This window comes from Hypanus sabinus, chromosome 7 (assembly GCF_030144855.1).
Source record: "Hypanus sabinus isolate sHypSab1 chromosome 7, sHypSab1.hap1, whole genome shotgun sequence".
Classification (NCBI taxonomy): domain Eukaryota; kingdom Metazoa; phylum Chordata; class Chondrichthyes; order Myliobatiformes; family Dasyatidae; genus Hypanus; species Hypanus sabinus.
The window spans coordinates 57,762,268-57,783,999 of record NC_082712.1 but is presented as its reverse complement, the minus strand read 5'-3'; the positions used below and the strand labels follow the sequence as shown (position 1 = coordinate 57,783,999).

Genomic DNA, 21,732 nt, shown 5'->3' with positions numbered 1-21,732 from the left:
AACCAGGACCATAGCCCTCCATACCCCTACCGCCTATGTACCAATCCAAGCTTCTCTTGAACACTGAAATTGAGCTCACCTGCATCACTTGCACTGGCAACTCATTCCACCCTCTCACAACCCTCTGAGTGAAGAAGTTTCCCCTCATGTAACCCTTAAACTTCTCACCTTTCACCCTTAACCATGACTTGTGCTCCTACCCGCAGATATGGCAGATGTTCTTGGGGATAATACAAAAGATGCAAAAGCAGTTCATTCCAATGAGAAGGAAGGATTCAAAGAGGGGGAAGGGGCCACAGTGGTTGACAAAGGAAGTCGGAGATTGTATAGCATTAAAGAAAAAGTATGACAGGGCTAAGATGAGTGGGAATACAGATGATTGGGAAAGTTTTAAGGAACAGCAGATCATAACTAAAAAAGCAATACGGAGAGAAAAAATCAGGTATGAGCTCAGTCTAGCCAGGAATATAAAAGGGGATAGCAAAAGCTTTTTAATCTATGTGAAGAGAAAGAAGATAGTTAAGAACAATGTTGGCCCCTTGAAGAATGAATTGGGAGAAATTGTTATGGGAAACGGAAATGGCAACAGAATTTAATGTGTACTTTAGATCTGTCTTCACCAGGGAGGACACAAGCAATCTCCCAGATGTATGGATGGGCCAGGGTCATAAGATATCAGAGCAATTGAAACAGATTGACATTAGGAAAGAAACTGTGATGAGTAGACTGATAGGACTGAAGGCTAATAAATCCCCGGGTCCAGATGGTCTGCATCCGAGAGTTCTAAAAGAGGTGGCTCAGGAAATTGCGGGTGCTTTGGTAATAATTTTCCAATGTTCCTTAGATTCAGGATCAGTTCCTGAAGATTGGAGAGTGGCTAATGTTATCCCACTTTTCAAGAAGGGAGGGAAGGAGAAAACGGAGAACTATCGCCCTGTTAGCCTAACGTCAGTCGTGGGGAAGATGCTTGAGTCCATTATTAAGGACGAAATAGTGGCATATCTTGATGGCAGTAATAGGATTAGGCCGAGCCAGCATGGATTTACCAAGGGCAAATCATGCTTGACTAATCTGTTGGAGTTTTTTGAGGGTGTAACAAGGATGTTAGACGAGGGTAAGCCAGTGGATGTAGTGTACCTAGATTTTCAGAAGGCATTCGATAAGGTGCCACATAGGAGATTGGTGAGTAAAATCAGAGCTCATGGCATTGGGAGCAGGGTTTCAACATGGATAGAAAACTGGTTGGCAGATAGAAAGCAAAGGGTAGCAGTGAATGGGTGTTTCTCAGACTGGCTGGAGGTGACTAGTGGGGTACCACAGGGCTCTGTATTGGGACCACAGCTCTTTACGATTTATGTCAACGATTTAGATGAGGGCATTGAAAACTATATCAGCAAGTTTGCTGACGATACTAAACTGGGTTGCAGTGTGACATGCGAAGAGGACGTTAGAATACAGGGAGACTTGGATAGGCTGGGTGAGTGGGCAGATACTTGGCAGATGTCATTCAATGTGAATAAATGTGAAGTTATCCACTTTGGAAGCAGGAACAAGAGGGCAGAGTATTGTCTGAACGGTGTAGAATTAGGTAAGGGAGAAATGCAAAGAGACCTAGGAGTCCTAGTTCATCAGTCAATGAAGGTGAATGAGCAAGTGCAATAGGCAGTGAAGAGGGCAAATGGAATGTTGGCCTTTATTACAAGGGGAATTGAGTACAAGAGCAAGGATGTCCTTTTGCATTTGTACAGGGGCCTGGTGAGACCACACCTGGAATATTGTGTACAGTTTTGGTCTCCAGGTTTAAGGAAGGACATTCTGGCAATTGAGGAAGTGCAGCGTAGATTCACTAGGTTGATTCCTGGGATGGCAGGGCTGTCTTACGCAAAGAGATTGGAGAGATTGGGCTTGTACACACTGGAACTGAGGAGATTGAGAGGGGATCTGATTGAAACGTTTAAGATAATTAAAGGATTTGATAGGATTGAGGCAGGAAATATGTTCCAGATGTTGGGAGAGTCCAGTACCAGAGGGCATGGATTGAGAATAAGAGGTCAGTTATTTAAAACAGAATTGAGGAAAAACTTCTTCTCCCAGAGAGTTGTGGAGGTGTGGAATGCACTGCCTCGGAAGACGGTGGAGGCCAATTCTCTGGATGCTTTCAAGAAGGAGCTAGATAGATATCTGATGGATAGGGGAACCAAGGGATATGGGGACAAGGCAGGGACTGGGTATTGATAGTGAATGATCAGCCATGATCTCAGAATGGCGGTGCAGACTCAAGGGGCCGAATGGTCTACTTCTGCACCTATTGTCTATTGTCTACCCATATATCAGTAAGAAATAGGTTTGGGAGCGCACATCTGTTGGATCAATAATGCAATCTATTTTCATCAGTCTTAGCTCTATCACATCCTATATCCTATGTGAAACCAGGAACAACAAAATCTTTTTCATAAAACCAACAGATACAGGTTGCAAAAAGGCCCTATGACCACCAAGTCTATGCCGACCACTTGCACTGATCCAATCTTAACATATTTTATCCGCTCCACATTGTCAAGAGTCTCCCCTCAGATTCTACTAACAAATCCAGAATCAAGTTCATTATCACTAATGTATGTCATGAAAGTGGTCATTTTGCATCAGTACAGTAGAATACATAAAATATACTACCAACTGATACAAAAAATAGTGAGATGTTTGTTCATTGTCCATTTACAAACCTGATGGGAGAGGGGAAGCAGCTATTCCGAAAACATCTGTGTCTTCAGGCTCCTGCACCTCGTCCTTAATGGTAGCATTGAGAAGAAGGCATGTCCTGGCTGGTGGAGATCACCAAACTTGCTTATTTACCGCTTCACTTTCAAAATTCTCATCCTTGTTTTCAGAACCATTTGACCTCGCCTCAACCGGGCCCCACAATTTACTAACGCATCTGCCCCAATTACATCTTTGCAGGCAGCTCCCAGTTTCTCCACAACTGCACCACTGATACCAAACCAGCAGCTGGCAAGCTCCAAATATTGCTGTCTGAACCTCTCCATCTCTTGCTTCTTTTAAGATGTTCCACAGAACTGAACACATTGTTCAAATGTTCAGACATCTGCTTTCAAAAACAGGAGAAATCTCCATTTGTTGCTCAATCGTCTGCCTTAACATCTCAGTGACTGACTCTGTATGACAGTGTTCTTAAAATCATTTAAGTTGGCGTACATTAAAGGTAAAAAAATAATTTCTCTCCAGAGTTCTTATATCTCTCTCCTCCTTTTTCATTGTTATATTTGACCACCATGCCTTTGGCTTTCTTGCATCGTATGCTCTTTTGTGGCTTAAATCATTTATTTTAATTTCACATCCATTTAGAGGTAATTGTAAACTTCCACCATGTTAAACGGCATAATATGAATCAAAGTTGTTGCTCTGTAGTCGTGTATATGTTATGTTATCCAACTTCAACTGTATAGCCTTGAGAATGCTACAAATAAGCCTTAATGTCTCCAGGCTAATGGCAGAAACAATTGCTGGCCTACAGTAAAACAATGAACAAACTGCCCTTGAGAAGGGATGGTGTTGACCTGCAGATCTTGCAACAAAGACAACTTGATTATTACAATCTTACAGCCAACTGTCACTGAACAAGATTAGGATATCAAAATGGTTTGAGTGGGGGCAAGAATAAAAACTTGTTGATGTTGTACAGAAAGAGTTACAAAGAAATTCTAAACAGGTTCTTAACTTGTGGTTAAGCTAATAATAGTGGGCCATCACTGCTCACTCTTTATGAAAGCCAAGAACATGAGTGATTTAACCATAAATAATGCAACCCAGGAACTGAAATGTGTAACATGTGATGTACAATGACAGAGAAACCAATAGTAAGGGGGCTCCAACAACAAACCAAAGGAAAAAGCTCTAAGGAACCAAGTAAATGATGAGGAGCCATTGGCTATGATAGCGGCCATAGAGAAGGATAGCTGAAGGCAAATAGTTACTGTAGATCGACTGACCCATTCTACTAAAGCTGCCCATCTTGGAGCACCTTATATTCAATTAAGTTGCAATCATTAAGTATAGTTATGTTTGCAATACAGAAATCATGGGAGGTAATTTGTACAGAGCCAATTTTCTTCTTGCTGGTGCTACTTGAGGGATATATTTTAACTAAGGCAGTTTTGATAGCTTCCTCAGTGAGCTGGCCAACCCTGTTTAACATCCAAAACAAGGTGCAGCATTCTCTCAGTACTGTGTTGTAGGGGTAGACTGGAAGTTTGGTTTCAAACTTCGGAGGATTGGAACGCTCTGGAGCAAAAGGAAAAGGGTGCAATTCACTGAGCCATTACATGCATGAGCAAAGAAAAAAACCTAGTTTTAGGGACGGCATATTCTCCAGTCCTGAGACCTACCATTTGGACTGCCTTTGGGTTGTTATTTCATCCCATTACCAAACCCTTTGCTAGTATTCTTTTGGCTTTTAATTCCAATTGGCCAGCTGCATTCCATCCTTTCCTTTATTCCACCAAATCTCATAAGCACCATACTACCAAATGAAACATTAGTTCTCTCTGACCCACTGAGTATTTTGATCAATTGCAGGTAAACAACCGTGCCTGTATATTTTCAATAACAACCATGTGTACAGAAGGGCAACGGTGGCCAAACTGCATAACTCCTGCTTTCGTAATGGTTTATTATGTCTGGACTCACAGGAATTCATGTTATTCGGCCTTCTGATTTCTTGCCAAATGAGAAGGAGCTCACCAACTTATCCCTTACAGCTTACCAGCTCTTGGTCTGTAGCCATCAAATTCTCCTTCAACTACATCTTTAAGACCATGCCACCATAAGATATAGGAGCAGAGTTAGGCTACTTGGCTCATCGAGTCTTCACCGCCATTTCATCATGGCTGATCCATTTTCCCTTTCAGCCCCAATATCCTGCCTTCTCCCAATATCCCTTCATCAAGAATCTGTCAATCTCTGCCTTACATACCCAATGACCTACCTCCACAGTCACCAGTGGCAATTAATTCCACAGATTCACCACTTTCTGGCTAAAGAAATCCTGATCTCCATTCCACCAGGATCTCCCTTTATTCGGAGGCTGTGTCCTCTGGCCTTTGACTCCACCATAGGAAACATCCTCTCCACATCCACCCTCTCAAGGCTTTTCCATATTCAATGGGTTTCAATGAGGTCACCCCTTGTTCTTTTGAATTCCAGTGAGTAGAAGCATAGAGCTATCAAATGTTCTTCACATGTACAAGGGGTGATTGATAAGTTTGTGGCCTAAGGTAGAAGGAGTCAGTTTTAGAAAACCTAGCACTTTTATTTTTCAACATTGTCCCCTCCTACATTTACACACTTAGTCCAGTGGTCGTGGAGCATACGGATCTTGGACCTCCAGAAAGTGTCCACAGCATGGGTGATTGATAGGTTTGTGGCCTAAGATAGAAGGAGATGAGTTATTAACTTCAAACTTTCTGCATAATCACTCAAAGAGTTGACCTGCATGTGCATGTAACGAGAGCTGTATAACTCATCTCCTTCTACCTTAGGTATCAATCACCCATCTGTGGACACTTTCTGGAGGTCCAAGATCCATATGCTCCACGACCGTTGGACTAAGTGTGTAAATGTAGGAGGGGACGATGTTGAAAAATAAATGTCCTATGTTTTCTAAAATTGACTCCTTCTACCTTAGGCCCCGAACTTATCAATCACCCCTCATAAGTATGCTACAAGATTGAAATTCCAAAGTTATAGAATAAAGATGTAGTCGAGGAAGAATTTGATGATTATATTCAGGCAATATCTGAAATTTGCAACACTTTCTGAAGAGAAAAATGAAATATCTCAACTCCTTGTTCAAATTACTTTAAAAATCTATGCATCCTTAATCTACAGTAAGGGAATTAAGTTTTTTTTTCTTACCCATACCATCTCCGTCACTCATTATTGGATTTGCATTGATTAAATCTTTTCTTGGCCTGGTAAACAACCCCAGCCTAGTTAAATCGAAGGCACTGAGGAAATGGCCACTGCTGGTGAAACGAGGTAGCATTCAGGATCAAGGAGAGAATCTAAAAGTTCACTGAATTTGAAGGCTCCTGCAGGAGAGCCACGACATTAGATAGACCATTCCATGTGGTCATCCACCCTTCATTGGAGACATCTGAACTTGTACAACACATTCCTCAGGAATACTCTGTACTCCAAAGACCAATGAGGCAACAAATTGCATTTGAAACAAGTTTTCATTGCAACTAAGCATCAACAGGAATGGTGCAAACTTTCACTCGCAAAATTCCATGAATTGTTCATGTCCTAAAACCTAAAGAGGGACTTTCTAATTGGCAATGAACTTCATGCTCTGCGGGGTACTAAAGTGTGTGAATGGCCAACAAACTGCATTCTAAATTATTGTAACAGTTGCAATGTCGTAAACAATTGTAAAACTCTGATATCAGTTTAAGTGCTAATACTGTGGACAGCTCTGAGTAAAAGCTTTAATTTTCACACCCAAGACCATGTAGCTGGCATTTCTAGTGAAAAACTAGAGAACTATGAAATCTCTTCAAGGGATGCCTGTCCTGAAGTTGATAAAATCTTCTCTTTAACGGGAGCTTAGTGAAACCCTCTCTCACTGCTGCCCTCTGACTTTTTAACCATGTAATCTCCCAGATAACCACAGATACCTTTCCCCACCCATCTGGCTTCACCTATCATATTCTCCTTCCCCTCCCCCACCTTTTTTATTCTGGCGTCTTCCCCCTTCCCTTTCAGCCCTGAAGAAGGATCTCACCCCAAAGTGTCGACTGTTTATTCCCTTCCAAAGATGCTGCCAGACCTGTAGAGCTCCTCCAGCATCTTGCGCATATTGCCAAGGTACCTGCAATGTAGGTTTTCTGGGCAGATATCAAATCAAAGCCCCCTCAACTCTCTAAACTGTATACCAAAGATGTGTAGTGTTCTTCTCAAAGTCCTGGTCAATATTTAGCCCTCAACCAACATCAATTAAATAGATTTTCTGATGATTATCACGTTGCTATCTGTGAGAACTGACAGCTGCTCAGTTTCTCATTTAAACAGTAAATACAGGTCAAAGATACTGCATTGGTTGTAAAGAACTGTATAAAAACAGACACAGAACCACCTTATCCAAATAGAATCTGGGTTTCCTCTCCTGAACAATCAAAATAAACGCTGTTAAGATGCATCCAAAAGATCAGCACCGCCTAGTGGTCACTTGTAGAACAACTGTTCAAGGGTGCCTCATCAGTTAAGGAAAGGTTAAAGCAGAAGGAGGAAGGAACGAAAAAGAGAGAATCTGAAGATGCTGGAAATCCAAGCAACACACAAATGATAAAGAACTATGTGTGAAAACAAAATAATTGTTCCAGGTGCCAAAAGATGTTAATGCAAGACATGGAGAATGAATTGTAGAGAATGCAATACAGTTGCTTTGTTTTATAAAATACAAATAGCTACATAGAAATGTCCAATTCCAAAATCCAGAATAAATGCAGATGCAGATCATAACAGAAGTTGCAGTAAATCTGAACAGATCACTGATTAGCCTCTTTTGAGATCATTGCTTCCAAATCTGGCCATCACACACTAGGAAGAACAGCATGTAGCCAAGCTTGCAGACAACATGTATACTAGCAGGGGTTATCGACCAATTCAATAGGATATAGATAAGTTGGAAATATGGGTGGAGAGAGGAGGTTCGCAAGGATGATTACAGGAACGAAAGGGTTATCATAGGAGGAATGTTTGATGGCTCCGGGTCTGTACTCACTGGAATTCAGAAGGATTGGGGGGGGGGGTGGGAAGATCTAATTGAAACCTTTAGAATGTTGAAAGGCCTAGACAGAGTAGATGTGGAAAGGATGTTTCCCATGGTGGGAGAGTCTAGGACAAGAGGGCACAGCCTCAGGATAGAGAGGCACCTTTTCAAAGCAGATGTGAAGAAATTTCTTTAGCTAAAGGGTGGTGAATTTATGGAATTTGTTGCCATAGGTAGCTGTGGAGGCCAGGTCATTGTTCAAGGCATTTAAGGCAGAGATTGATAGGTTCTTGATAGGACATGGCATCAAAGGTTATGGGGAGAAGGCTGGGAACTGGGTTTGATTAGGAGATAGAGAAAAAGGATCAGCCCTGATTGAATGGCAGAGCAGGCTCCATGGGCCAGATGGCCTAATTCTGCTCCTATAAGAGATAGAAGGTGAAGTTTAATCCAGACAAGTTTGAGTTGTTGCACTTTGGGAGGTCAAATGTTTGAGTAAAATATACAGTAGGTGACAGAAACTTTAGGAACACTAATATGCAGAGGGACCTTAGGATGACGATTCATGCTGTCGCCCCCTGTAGGTGGATGGGTTGGTAAAACAGGCACTGTGGCTTTTCTTTTACACAGAATGCGGTAGGCGCCGATGTGGATGGGCGGCAGTGGCTGGTGGAAACAATATGTCAATGTTTGAGATAAACATATGAACAGGCAGGGAATGGAGGGATAAAACATTTGTAAAGAGTTGGGACTAGTTTAGTTTGATATTCTGGTCAGCACAAACATTGCAGGCCAAAGGGCCTCCTGTCGTGCTGCACACCTTTCCACATTCTAAAGCTGTGGATAAAATGGGGAAGATTTCTCAGAGGATTCCTAGGATGAGTGGCTTCAGTTATGTCAGAACAGGGGAGAGGCTAGGGCAGTTCTCATCACAGAAGATCGAGGGAAGATCTAATAGAGCCACTTAAAATGTTTATTTTTTAAAACAAAGAGAGATTTGTTTCTGCTTGCAAAAAGTCCAGAATTACGTTAAATGAAAGTAATTCAAACACACCATGAAGAAATTGGGGAGAATGTAGTTTGTGCAGCAAGGTGGAATTTGAAATATACTGCCTTCAAGGATAATGGAATCAATGTTGGCATTCAAAGGCTAAATGTTTGAAGAGAAAATTGGTCCAGGGTTATACTGGGCAGTGTGCCACAACAAATAAGCAAACAATTCTTTAGAAGAGCTGGCACTGACATGATGGGCTGCAAGGCATGTGGTTTCAGTGCAAGGCAGAATAGCGCTATTACACTCTGTATAATCCTTAAAATGAAATGGTGAAGTCAATTTAGCCTTCTGCCTGCTCAATAGCTGTCATATTGAGAACTGTGGGACCCAACATTACTCCTTAAAATTAGGCCACCAACATTTACAACAATTGAATTTCATTTTGGTGGGATCACCTGCACAATGAACAGCTGCTCCACTGGGACCATCAGAAAGTATGTGACGAGCAAGCCAGGATTTCAGGAAAATCCTTTGACATACACTCACTATTATATCACAGGAAAAGCAGGAGCCATTTTATTGTCAGAGAAATTCCACAAATATCTTCATAATGACTAGATCATCTGTTTTGGTAAGCATAAAGGAAACTCATAATGCTAATTCAATAACAAGGAAGGCAGGAGTCATTTCATAGCATCCTGGAGTAAGGGTGATAGAGTGTTCAAGTCTTAGCTCAGAGACCAAATATTAAAATCTAAGGTTCGACTGTAATACTGACTTGTGGGTCTTCATATTGGTTTAAAGACATTAAATCTGTGGAATGTGAGACCTTGCGAAAACTGCACAAAGAACAGGGAGGAGTTTGCACTGATACTCAAAACACTGTAGCTTGATTTTCCTCTGTAACTCAGCTCTTTATTGATCTATGGCAACATGGATACATATGTCAGGCACACCTCTAAAGCCAGTCTCTTAAAGGGACACCACACCACTATGCATGTAACAACCTTCCAGATGTAGGGGAGAGAGCTACTGAGTGGCTAGATGTTCCATTAATGGCCAGGGCTGGGAGAGTCTTCCCACAGATTTGAACAGACCAGTGAAGAAAACCCTCTCCTTCCTCATCTGCCCCATCAGACACTCACATGGATCCACCTATCATCTGCCCTTGCTCCACACCTTCCCTGCATCTTTCAATGCTGATTATCTCCCCTCTATCTGCCAGTCCAGATGAAGGGTCTCAATCCGAAATATCGACTGTTCATTTCCCTCTTGACCTGCTGAATTCCTCGGGCTTTTTGTGTGTTACTCCAGGTTCCAGCACCCGCAGTCTTTTGTCTCTGGTAAAGAAAACTGCCTGCATAACGTACAACAGTACAGCAAAGTACAGGCCCTTCGGCTCACAATGTCAGCCTAACGCTTCCCTCCCACGTAAACTTCCATTTTATTTCCATTTACTGTATGTGCTTACCTTGGAGACTCTTAAATTTCCCAAATGTATCTGCCTTTATCGCCACCTCTCGCACTACATTCTATACACTTACCACTCTGTGTAAAAAAAAAACAACCTCTGACTTTTCTCCAATCACCATAAAAGTATCTCCTCTCTATTAGCCATTGCCGCCCTGGAATAAAGGAGTGAATCCTATCCAGTCTATGCCTCTTAATCATCTTAGACTTATCAAGTCTCATCCTCCTTTGATCCAAAGTGAAAAACCCTTGCTCACATAACCTTTCTTCTTAACACACGTTGTCTAAGCCATACAGCATCCTGGTAAATCTCTGCATTCTCTCTGAAGTTTCCACATCCTTCCTACAATGAGGTGATCAGATCTGAACACAATACTCCCAGTGTGCTCTAACCAGGATTTTATGGAGCTACATTACCTCATGGCTCCTGAACTCAGTCTCCCCGACTAATGAAAATCAACACACCATACGCCTTCTTAAACAACCTATCCATCAACTCATGCAGAAAGTTTGAGGGGTCTATAGGCTTGCACCCTAAGATCCCTCTGTTCCTCAACACTGCTAAGAATCCTGCCATTAACTTTGTACTCTGCCAACAAGTTCCACCTTCTAAAGTGTACCACCTCACACTTTTCTGTATGAAACTCCCTGCCGTGAACCCTAACCATGCCTCATTGTGACCTATGACAATTTTCTACACTACCAAAAGACCCCCAACCTTCATGACATCTGCAAACATACTAACCCATCCTTCCACTTTCACATCTAAGTTATTTATAAAACACTCAAGAGCAGGGGTCCCAGAACAAACATCTGTGAACACCACAGATCTCCAGGCAGAATATGCTCCATTTACTACCACTACCTGCCTTCTGTAGGCAAGCCAATTCCAGAAAGGTTTCCCTGGATCCCATTCCTGAGAACTTCCTGAATGAGCCTACAATGGGGAACACCTTAATAAAATCCATATACAAAAGTTCAAAGATTCATTTTACTCTCAAAGTATGCACATACAACTCTGACATTCATCTTCTCCCAATAGCCATGAAATACAGAAAAACCATTGAAAGAAAATACATCAACTCCCCCCAGCAAGAAAAAAGTGAAAGAAAAACTCAAACCCCCCACACACCCTCTCTTGCACAAAAAGCTAATAGATCGCCCACATGGAAAAACGGCAGCTGTAACATCAAAACCCCAACCACCCAACCCCTCCCTCAGAAAAAAAAACTATAATAACAAACCCCCAACCCTCTCCCTCGCAGAAAAGAACTGCGACAATAGCATTAAACCCCCAGCCCCTCTCTCACACCCAAAAAATTAACAGATACACCACATCCACCACTATATCTTCAATTTGTTTTGCCAATTCGCTGAAAAAGGCAATCAGGCTCGTAAGGCATGACTTGTCTCTCATAAGGTCATGATGACTATCCCTGTTCAGACTATGCTTCTCCAAATCCTATCTCTAAGGACACTCTCCAATAGTTTGCCCACAAGTCTCACTGATTTCTAATTCCCAGGATTATCTCTATTACCTTTCTTGAACAAAGGAATAACATTTGACACCCTCCAATCTTCTAATACTACTTCTATGGCCAGTGAGGACACAAAAGGTCATCACCAACGAGGCAGCAATCTCTCGCCTCACTTCCATCCAGCCCTGGGGAATTATCCATCTTAATGTTTTTCAAAAGGGGGATTAGTGTATTTGGGGATACCTGTGCTTGCACTGCCAGCTGCTGGGGACTAAACGAAATGTAGATTAAGTCTTCTCTCCCTGAGTACAAGTTTGAGAGACCTTCCTTATGCAGCACTGAACAAAACAGTGAGAGACCTGGCAGAGATCAGCAGTAGCAACTTGGAACAATCCTGAGACTGAGGACTTGGGAGACACCATGACCATGGCTTCTAGTAACACAAGGCTCAGGTTGTCAGAAACCTCAGTGGAACATGCTGAATGTTGGCCCTTGTAACTGCAGAGTTTCATGAGGAACTTAGCAGAGAACTTGCTTGTTCTACAAGTAAATGAGAACTTATTTCCCCCAGAAGGAGGAAATTCTGTCTGTCACATTTCAGAAGAAACAAATTCACAACTCCTTGGCTGCGAGGCAAGAATGTGACTAACTGGTGAACATAAATAGGAGAACTATTATACTTTATAAGGCATTGGTCAGACTGTAGTTTAAGAGTATTGTGAGCAATTTTAGTCCCCTTTTCTAAGAAAGGATTTGTTGGCATTGGAGAGGGTTCAGAGGAAGTTCATGAAAATGATCCCAGAAATGAAAGGGTTACTGTATGAGAAGCATTTGATGATTCTGGGGCTGTACTCACTGGTGTTTAGAAGAATGGGGGTGGGGAGGAGGTCTCATTGAAACCTATTGACTATTTAACGTGCATGTGCAGAGGATGTTTCCTACGGTGGGGCAATCTAGGACCAGAGGACACAGATTTAGAATACAAGGACGTCCCTTTAGAACAGAGGAGGAAATTCTTTAACAGAGGGTGATGAATCTGTGGAATTCATTGCCACAGATGGCTGTGGAGGCCAAGTAAATGGGTATATTTAAAGCAGAGCTTGACAGGTTTTTGATCAGTAAGGGTGTCAAAGTTTACAGGAAGAAGGCAGGAGAATGAGGTTGAGAGGGATGATAAAATCAGCAATGGTGAACTATATTCGATGGGCCAAATGGCCTAATTCAACTCTAGCTTCCCAGTGGGTGCACAAACACCAAGATGTGCTCTCAATGCCGATCAATCTTCAGTCAGAGTAATGACTTAAGATGTACAAGGAAACTCTTAGCCCAATCTCTCTGACATGAGTCATTTAAAATAAAGATTGCCATCAGAAGAGTGTAAGCAGATTCCCTTTTACCATGTCAAAGAGCCTCATTGTCCTGGTCAATATACAGTATATATTATTCAGAGGCCTCTTCATTCGGCACAGGAGTGGTCTTGTACTGCAATAGCCCATCTACTTCAAGGTTTGACATGTTGTGTGTTCAGAGATGCTCTTCTGCACACCACTACTGTAACATATGGTTATTTGTGTTATGTCACCTTACTGTTTGAACCAGTCTGGCCCTTCTCTTCTTGACTCGCCTCATTCACAAGGCACTTTTGCCCACAAAACTACTGCTCAATGACTTTTTTGTTCATTTTTCGCACCATCTTCTGTAGACTGTTGTGCTTGAAAACCCCCAGAAGATCAGCAGTTTCTGAGATACTCAAACAACCATGTATGGCACCAACAATCATTCCACAAAGTCACTTAGATCACATTTCTTCCCCATACTGATATTTCTAATAATGCTTGCTCTGCATGCTTATATGCATTAAGTTGCTTCCATATAATTGACTGATTAGATATTTGCATTAATAAGGTATATGGGTGTATCTAATAAACTGTCCACTGAGTGTTTAGTATTCTGTACAGTGGCATGCAAAAGTTTGGGCACCCCAGTCAAAATTTGTTACTCTGAATAGTTGAGTAGAAGATGAACTGATCTCCAAAAGTCATAAAATTAAAGATGAAACACTCATTTCAACATTTTAAGCAAGATTAGTGTATTTTTTTTTGTTTTGTACAATTTTAGCGTGGGAAAAAAAAGGAAAGGAGCACCATGCTAAAGTTTGGGCTCTCAGGTAACTTTTACCAAAGTCTCTGACCTTAATTAGCTTGTTAGGCCTGTGGTTTGCTCACAGTCATCGTTAGGAAAGGCCAGGTGATGCAAATTTCAAAGCTTTATAAATACTCTGACTCCTCAAACCTTGTCCCAACAATCAGCAGCCGCCCAGCACTCTGAAAATTAAAATAAATAATGCCCACAAAGCAGAAGGCTATAAGATGATAGCAAAGGGTTTTCAGGTAGCCGTTTCCTCAGTTTGTAACAGAAGTAAAAAATGGCAGTTAACAGGAACGGTGGGGGTCAAGTTGAGGTCTAGAAGGCCAAAAAAACTTTCCGAGACAACTGCTCATAGGATTGCTAGAAAGGCAAATCAAAACCCCCGTCTGACTGCAAAAGACCTTCAGGAAGATTTAGCAGACTCTGGAGTGGTGGTGCACTGTTCTACTGTGCAGCGACACCTGCACAAATATGACCTTCGTGGAAGAGTCATCAGAAGAAAACCTTTCCTGTGTCCTCACCACAAAATTCAGTGTCAGAAGTTTCCAAAGGAACATCTAAACAAGCATGATGCATTTTGGAAACAAGTCCTGTGGACTGATGAAGTTAAAATAGAACTTTTTGGCCACAATGAGCAAAGGTATGTTTGGAGAACAAAAAAAGGGTGCAGAATTTCATGAAAAGAACACCTCTCCAACTGTTAAGCCCAGGGGTGGATCGATCATACTTTGGGCTTGTGTTGCAGCCAGTGGCACGGGGAACATTTCACTGGTAGAGGGAAGAATGAATTCAATTACATACCAGCAGATTCTGGAAGCAAACATCACACTGTCTGTAAAAAAGCTGAAGATGAAAAGAAGATGGATTCTACAACAGGATAATGATCATAAACACACCTCAAAATCCAGAATGAACTACCTCAAGAGGCAAAAACTGAAGGTTTTGCTATGGCCCTTGCAGTCCCCTGACCTGAACATCATTGAAAATCTGTGGATAGACCTCAAAAGAGCAGTGCATGCAAGACAGCCCAAGAATCTCACAGAACTAGAAGCCTTTTGCAAGGAAGAATGGGCGAAAATCCCCCAAACAAGAATTGAAAGACTCTTAGCTGGCTACAGAAAGTGTTTACAAGCTGTGATACTTGCCAAAGGGGGTGTTACTAAGTACTGACCATGCATGGTGCCCAAACTTTTGCTTTGGGCCCTTTTCCTTTATTGTTATTTTGAAACTGTAAAAGATGGTAATAAAAAAGTGATCTTGCTTAAAATATTAAAGAAATATGTCATCTTTAACTTTATGCCTTTTGGAAATCAGGTCATCTTTTACTCTCTTAGCTATTCACAGTAACAGGAATTTTGACTGGGGTGCCCAAACTTTTGCATGCCACTGTATATTCTAATAGCAACAATGAACATCTTATAACTATCAAGATGTTTACAGGAGCTCTCTGTAAAAAGGTTCCAGGTTTCCGACATTACACAGACAACAGTGCAAAAATGTTTCATTACAAAAACAAGAAAATCTGCATATGCTGGAAATCCAAAGCAACACACACAAAATGCTGGAGGAACTCAGCAGGTCAGACAGCATCTATGGAAATGAATAAACAGTTTCATGCCGAGACCCTTCTCCAGGACAGTAAGTTTCATTACTTGGAATATATTTTGGGTCATTCCAAAAGGGGCACAGAAGGTACTAAATAAATGCTCTTCTTTCTGTCCCAACTTCGCATGAAAACTGTTGAGATACCTTTCATTTATAGGTCCTCAGTCCTTTGTTAATCTTAATCTTTTATATATAAAATTCAGTTTGTAGACGGTTTTGCAGGCAGCAAGTAAATTGTAAACCTCAAAACCACACTCAGCCCAGGGCACATATAAGGGACGTTCGTGGCACCAGTCCAGTTATGCAGAATGCTGTGCACCAGCAAAAATAAATCAAGTTGCAGCAGTACCACACCTAATGATACAAAGAATTAAACAGGAGTAAGCCACCTAGCAGATCTGGAACATAGGAATTTGGCAAGTGCAATCAGAACAATTTGGTATCAAAATCATGACCAATTTGCATCTCTTAATAAGGGTATTATCATAACAACCCCAGAGAAGAAAACCACATTTTGTGACAACAGGGCATGCCAAAGAGCTTTACAGCCAATTAACCCATAGTTGTACGTAAGAAACGTGGCAGCCAAATAGCAAACAGCAAGCTCTCGCAATTAATGGTTTGAATGATAGGCAAGGGATACATTTTGGTCAAGAAGCAAGGGTAATCATAAACAAGAGTAAATCTGCAGATGCTCGAAATCCAAGCAACACACACAAAATGCCGGAGAAACTCAGCAAGCCAGGCAGCATCTATGGAAAAGAGTAAAGTCTGCGTTTCCAGCCAAGACCCTTCAGCAGGACATTTGTGCTTCCTTCCAAACAATGCTCTTGAGACGAGAGCACCGGAGAGCAAGTAAGGTTCAGTTTAAGTGCTTCAATTAAAAGACAGCAGAACAGCACTCCTTCAGTACTGCAAAGGGCCGTCAACCGTATTTTACGCACACTGTCAGAGCAAGAGGCTAGAGTGCAATTCAGTGGTGGCACTCAAACAGGAGAGCTTTTAGTTACACAAGTAATTAGCGTCGATTTTATGCTGCATTGCAATCAGAAGGTAGGAGCCTCTGTACAGTTGTAAAGCTCCGGCTGTGTTTAAGACAAGGATCACCCCTTAAAATGGAATAGACTTTGCACTGTGGAACCTCTCCGTCACACAGTACTGTGCAGAAGTCCTGGGCACATATATATAGATAGATAGAGCTAGAGTGCCTGAGAGTTTTACACAGTACTGTAGTAAGTTTATGTATTGCACTGTTCTCCTGCTGCAGCAAAATTAAAAGCTAATTTCGTGGCATATGCAAGTGACGATAATCTGGTTCTGATATGGATCACTACTGTGGGAGGAGGCAGGGAGAGGAGAATCATGGTTGGGAAAAGGGAAAGGGAGAGGAGGCATCAATAAACCAATTGTTTGGAATAAAAATTATCTTGCCTGGTGTCTTAGGGCTGGGTGTGTCTACACCCCTCGTCATCCCCTGCCCCTGACATTCCTTCTCCGGCACATGTCTCACACCCCTCCCACGGCGCCCCACTCCAACCATTCTAAACATCCTTCGCTCCTGCCAGGTTTACAATCACCCTCTGCTCTACGTTGACAAACCCTAGTTTGTCAAGGGGGAAACCCAAGACTTTTACACAGTACTGTACTATTGAGTTGTATCAGAACCACTAACTTCAAGCAACCAGAAAACAAATAATTCTGACTACAATAACCTTGTACTGTAGGTTAAAAAGACCTAAAGCTGGAATAGCAGTAACAGCATAAATGGGGCTCAAGAAATCAAAAATATCTTAAAAATCAGTAGCAGTCACATTAATGTGGGGGTGGAGTGAGGAAAGGGAATTTAACTTGTTTAAATAGCACCCTTTGTGTTGTAATACACTTTTAAGTGTTGCTATCAAACAAAATTTGGCAAAACGTTAAAAAACAATGCATACTAAGGCAGCTGATCAAAAATTTGCCCTCCAAATTGGATATATGGAAAGCTGGAGTGGGTGTGGGTAAACCCCAGAAGCTGTGCCCCAAAACAGCTACAGGCATGCCCATGATTCATATCCAGAAATAAAAACAGAAAGGACATCAGGCAACAACAGTAGAGAGGAAAATGTACTTAATGTTTCAGCTAGAAAGTGCATGAAAGGCTACAGATCAGATGTAGGTAAATAGTATAAGTCACTTCATAAGAAATCCAATGCGAAAGCTTAAATTCTAACTGCTTAAAATGTTAAGCATTAAATATTAAATCTTTTGCTTTACAAAGAAGCTCTCTGATCTGCCCTTTTCACCTTTTTTATATTTTATTTCAATTTTCTATCAGCTGCGGGATTTTATTTGTGAACTAAAATCTGTAACACTCATAAGGAGGAAAGATCTGAGGACCACAGGGATATTTTAGTCACATAGTGTAATCAGTAGCATTTTCATGTGAATTATGTCTTAACCCGGTAGCTATAGCCATCCTAGGCTGTTCAATATGCACTGCAAAGGAAACATCAACTATGACATGGCAGGGAGAGGAAGGATCTTTGCCTCGAAGAGGCATGAAATCATGTGGTGAAGGCAGAAGCCACAGGGCTAATCAACTTTTTATTGGAGCAGGACAGAGGACTCTGGCAAGCTGCCATCGGTGGCCTATGTCCCAGTAGGAGCGATGGGCTTAAGAAGAAAGTTTACTCCCCCTTATTCGACGCTGCCTGACTCTGCTATGCACTTCCTTTCTTCCCCTTCACTTTCTTCACATACTCTCTGTTCATCTACTTTCAATTTCGTGCAAACTTCACATTTGTGTTGGGGAGCGGGTTGTTTAAGAGAACGAAAGGGGCACAAAAGGGGGCAATTTATCAAACAGCAGCTTCTACCTCGCCTACCCTAGTGGTGGGTGCGCTGTCCAATGACGTCAGTCCTTTCTCTCCCCCACTTCCTTTAATGCTAAGAACACGACGACATTAGCAGAATGGATACATTTCGCTCCGGGGATACTTTGGCGGCGCTTTTGAAGGTTCCATTTCGGAGCGTGATGTAGCAAAAGAGCCAGCGGCGCGTCCCGGCAATAATTGGTGGTGGGGGCGAAATTGATCAGTGCCCGGATTACAACGTAGCGCCAGTCGCTCGCCTGTTTCAAAAGGCACCTGGAGCCGGGTTGCCTCGGCAGACAGTTCCAGACCGGCTCAAGAGCGCAAAGATAAGCATTTTCGCCACAACAGCAACGCATAAATTGTTCTAAAGCTATACATCTCCTTCTCTTCTAACAAGACCCACTGGATTCCAGGAAACCTCTACAGAAGTAATTTGTTGATGTACCTTTTTTAAAAAAAAATTATATATAAATGATCGTCTTTAAAGTGCTGCTCGGTTAGAAAACGTGCCACCAACATGGCGAACTCTCGCAAGTATCGAGCTGGAGGATCTTTCACCCAACACCCACCTACCCACCCACATCGGGTCATTTCGCAAACCGAATCTTCGGCCAAAAAGAAAGAAATTAATGACAGCCCTCGAGTTAGCTCTGAAGTCGGATTTCGGTGAAGATAAATTTCCTCCCCGAGCCAAACACCTTCGGAAAATCAACAACGCGCGTGGCGGGAAGCATCCGAACCGTGTTCCTTATCCCCAAAGGAAACGATACAATTCCTCCTCGCGCCCCCTCCAAAAAAGTTTACTGAATATATTTATCTTTTGCAAGTTAATTTGACTCAAATTGGTTAAACCAAACCATAAACTTGTCGCTATCCCTACAGTCGCGCGATATCGGATTGTAGCACATTATCCCTACGTAAACACAAATCGAAGCTGCATATTTAATATTTGACCCTTGTCACAAACATCAAAAAGAGTGAGGGTGCCTACGTGGTGATCCTAAGTAAGATTGATAGTGTAATTTGACCCAGAAAATGCACCAGAGACCACTGTCTTGCCAAATAAATAAAATAAAAATATAACTCCATGGAGATTAACCCCCTCCCCATGCTCTTTAAAAGGGCGCCTTGACTGTATGTTACAAATATGGCTTCCAGTGCCTTACAAAAAAAATCCAGGGAGAGAGACGATGTCTCCTTCATCCCTCCACGTCCTGAAAGGAGATACGCCCCCCACTACAGCAGAAAGTTCCCATTAATTCTGCGCCTCCAAAAACAAAACCAGCTTTCAAACAGTTAAATTGCAACACAGCAGCAACTCTCCGCCTCACTCTTTCGATACTTTTATATAAATTTATATATACACACCATATAATATATATACACCAATGTATATTTTGTTTAAAATCTTCCCTCCTCCTTCATAAACTCGCTTCTCTAAATTTATAGTCCCACTACAAAAGAAATGAAATGTAAACCATGTGGTCACCAAAGGGTCACGACTACCTTAATATTGTTAAAGTAACGCCAACAAAACTAACACCCAAAAAAATGTTAGTTACAAAATTACAGTGAGGTAGAGGGAGGGAGCTTACATCAGACGGCGTTCTGTTCCGCAGTTCCAAATGGATTCTCTTTTTCATGTCCATTTTTTTTATTTTAAATAGTCTAAGATGATGAATTTGTTAATCCAAACAAGAAGTCAGTCTTGACGATCTACACTCAGTGTGTCGGTAATGTGAGCAAACGCCAGTTTCTCTGCCCGCGCCAACCAGCAAGCAGTGCTGAGATCGAGCGAGAGCACCATGGGTGGAAAGGGAAACAGATACTCACTGCTGCCCCCGCTGGTGGGTAACAGGCACAGCTGCCACATCTCGCACTGTTAAAGGAGCATGCCCTTCTGAAAGCCAGCCACAGCATTAAAAGTTAATGCTGCAATAACGTGCTCTTCGGTATCAAATCCCGCCAATATCTTTAAACATGGTTTTACATCCTTGCCAACTTTATAGGGTCGGGATTAGGAAGAGTTATCACGGTCCAAAACTGGTTTTATTTTGCACCCCCTCGGTTTATTCGCAATTCCGCTTCGCGATCGTGTAAACTGCATCCTACTCATCTAAATTTACATCTTTAACCACTTATTCTCCTACGACAAAAATATTTTAAAATAAGAAAGAGCAGCATTTCTGTTGCAACTTCCATGTCCCAGAGTTCGTTATAGCCAATGAAGTAGGTTTGAAGGGCACTAGGGCAGTCACTGTTGCAACGTGGGGTCAATTAATTGTTCTCACAAGCTAGGTGGTAATGACCTTGATAACTGTGGATGGAGAGGTAAATACTGGACCGGGAGGAATCTTCTGTCTAAAATATCACCACTGGATCTGTTAATGTTAACCTGTTATCCTTAAGATGGGATCTCCAACAACAGAATACCTCCTTGTCATGAGTGTCAGCCTAAATAGTTGAGTTCAGATCTCTGGAACAGACCACATATAATCAACCTTACCCAGTTAATAGGAGATCAACCTCTAAACCACTACAACTATATTTCACTCTGTTTCAACCACAAAGCTGATAAGATACTCCTCAGCAAGTACATTTTGGAAGAAAGATATTAATTGGCAGTGCCCTCATCTCAGACATGGAACACTACCTACAGCTCTCAGTGTCAGGTAGGTTATCTTGCCCAATAGGTCAGAGGAGGAATTTTAGTTTAAGTTAAACTGAAATAAGGCTAAAGTCCTCAAATATGGCATGGAGTGATAAAGGAGGTTTAGTGTTGGTCCAGATGGGAGTCCTTGTGCAGGGTTCCCTAAAGGTTAACTTGCAGTTCGAGTCAGCGGTGAGGAAGGCCGTTGCAATGTTAGCATTCATTTCACAAGGACTGGAATAGAGAAGCAAGGAAGTAACGTTGAGGATTTATAAAGCACTGGTGAGGCCTCACTTGGAGTATTGTGAGCAGTTTTGGGCCCCTTATCTTAGAAAGGATGTGCTGAAACTGCAGGTTCATGCAGGATTGAATGGTTTGTCATATGAAGAATGTTTGATGGCTCTGAGCCTGCTTTCACAGGAACTCAGAAGAATGAGAGGTGACCTCATTGAAACCTGGTTAAGGCCTCAGTGGAGTGAAACAGAGCTAAGGAGAAATTTCTTTAGCCAGAGAGTGGTGAATCTGTGGAATTCTTTGCCACAGGCAGTTCTGGAGGCCAAGTCTTTATGTATCATTAAGACAGTAGTTGATAGATTCTGGATTGGTCAGGTCATAAAGGGATACATGGAGAATGCAGGTGATTGGGGCTGAAAGTTAAAATGGATCAGCCATGATGAAATGGTGGAACAGACTCGATGGGCCAAATGGCCTAATTCTACTCCTATATCATATGGTCTTATGGT

General features: G+C 42.0%; 1 protein-coding gene across 2 annotated transcripts in view; it reads right to left on the bottom strand.

Moving 5' to 3' along the window:
- Window positions 1–21,732, bottom strand: part of anp32b (acidic (leucine-rich) nuclear phosphoprotein 32 family, member B) — a 68,036-nt gene that overhangs the window by 40,568 nt on the left and 5,736 nt on the right. The window contains exon 1 of one of the 2 annotated variants that reach the window (XM_059974705.1): window positions 19,935–20,170. The exons of the other annotated variant lie outside the window; for it this stretch is intronic. Coding sequence (XP_059830688.1) covers window positions 19,935–19,988 — 54 coding nt within the window. The 5' untranslated portion in view covers window positions 19,989–20,170. Of the gene's footprint in view, window positions 1–19,934; window positions 20,171–21,732 lie in introns of those variants that run through there. 2 annotated transcript variants of the gene reach the window in all.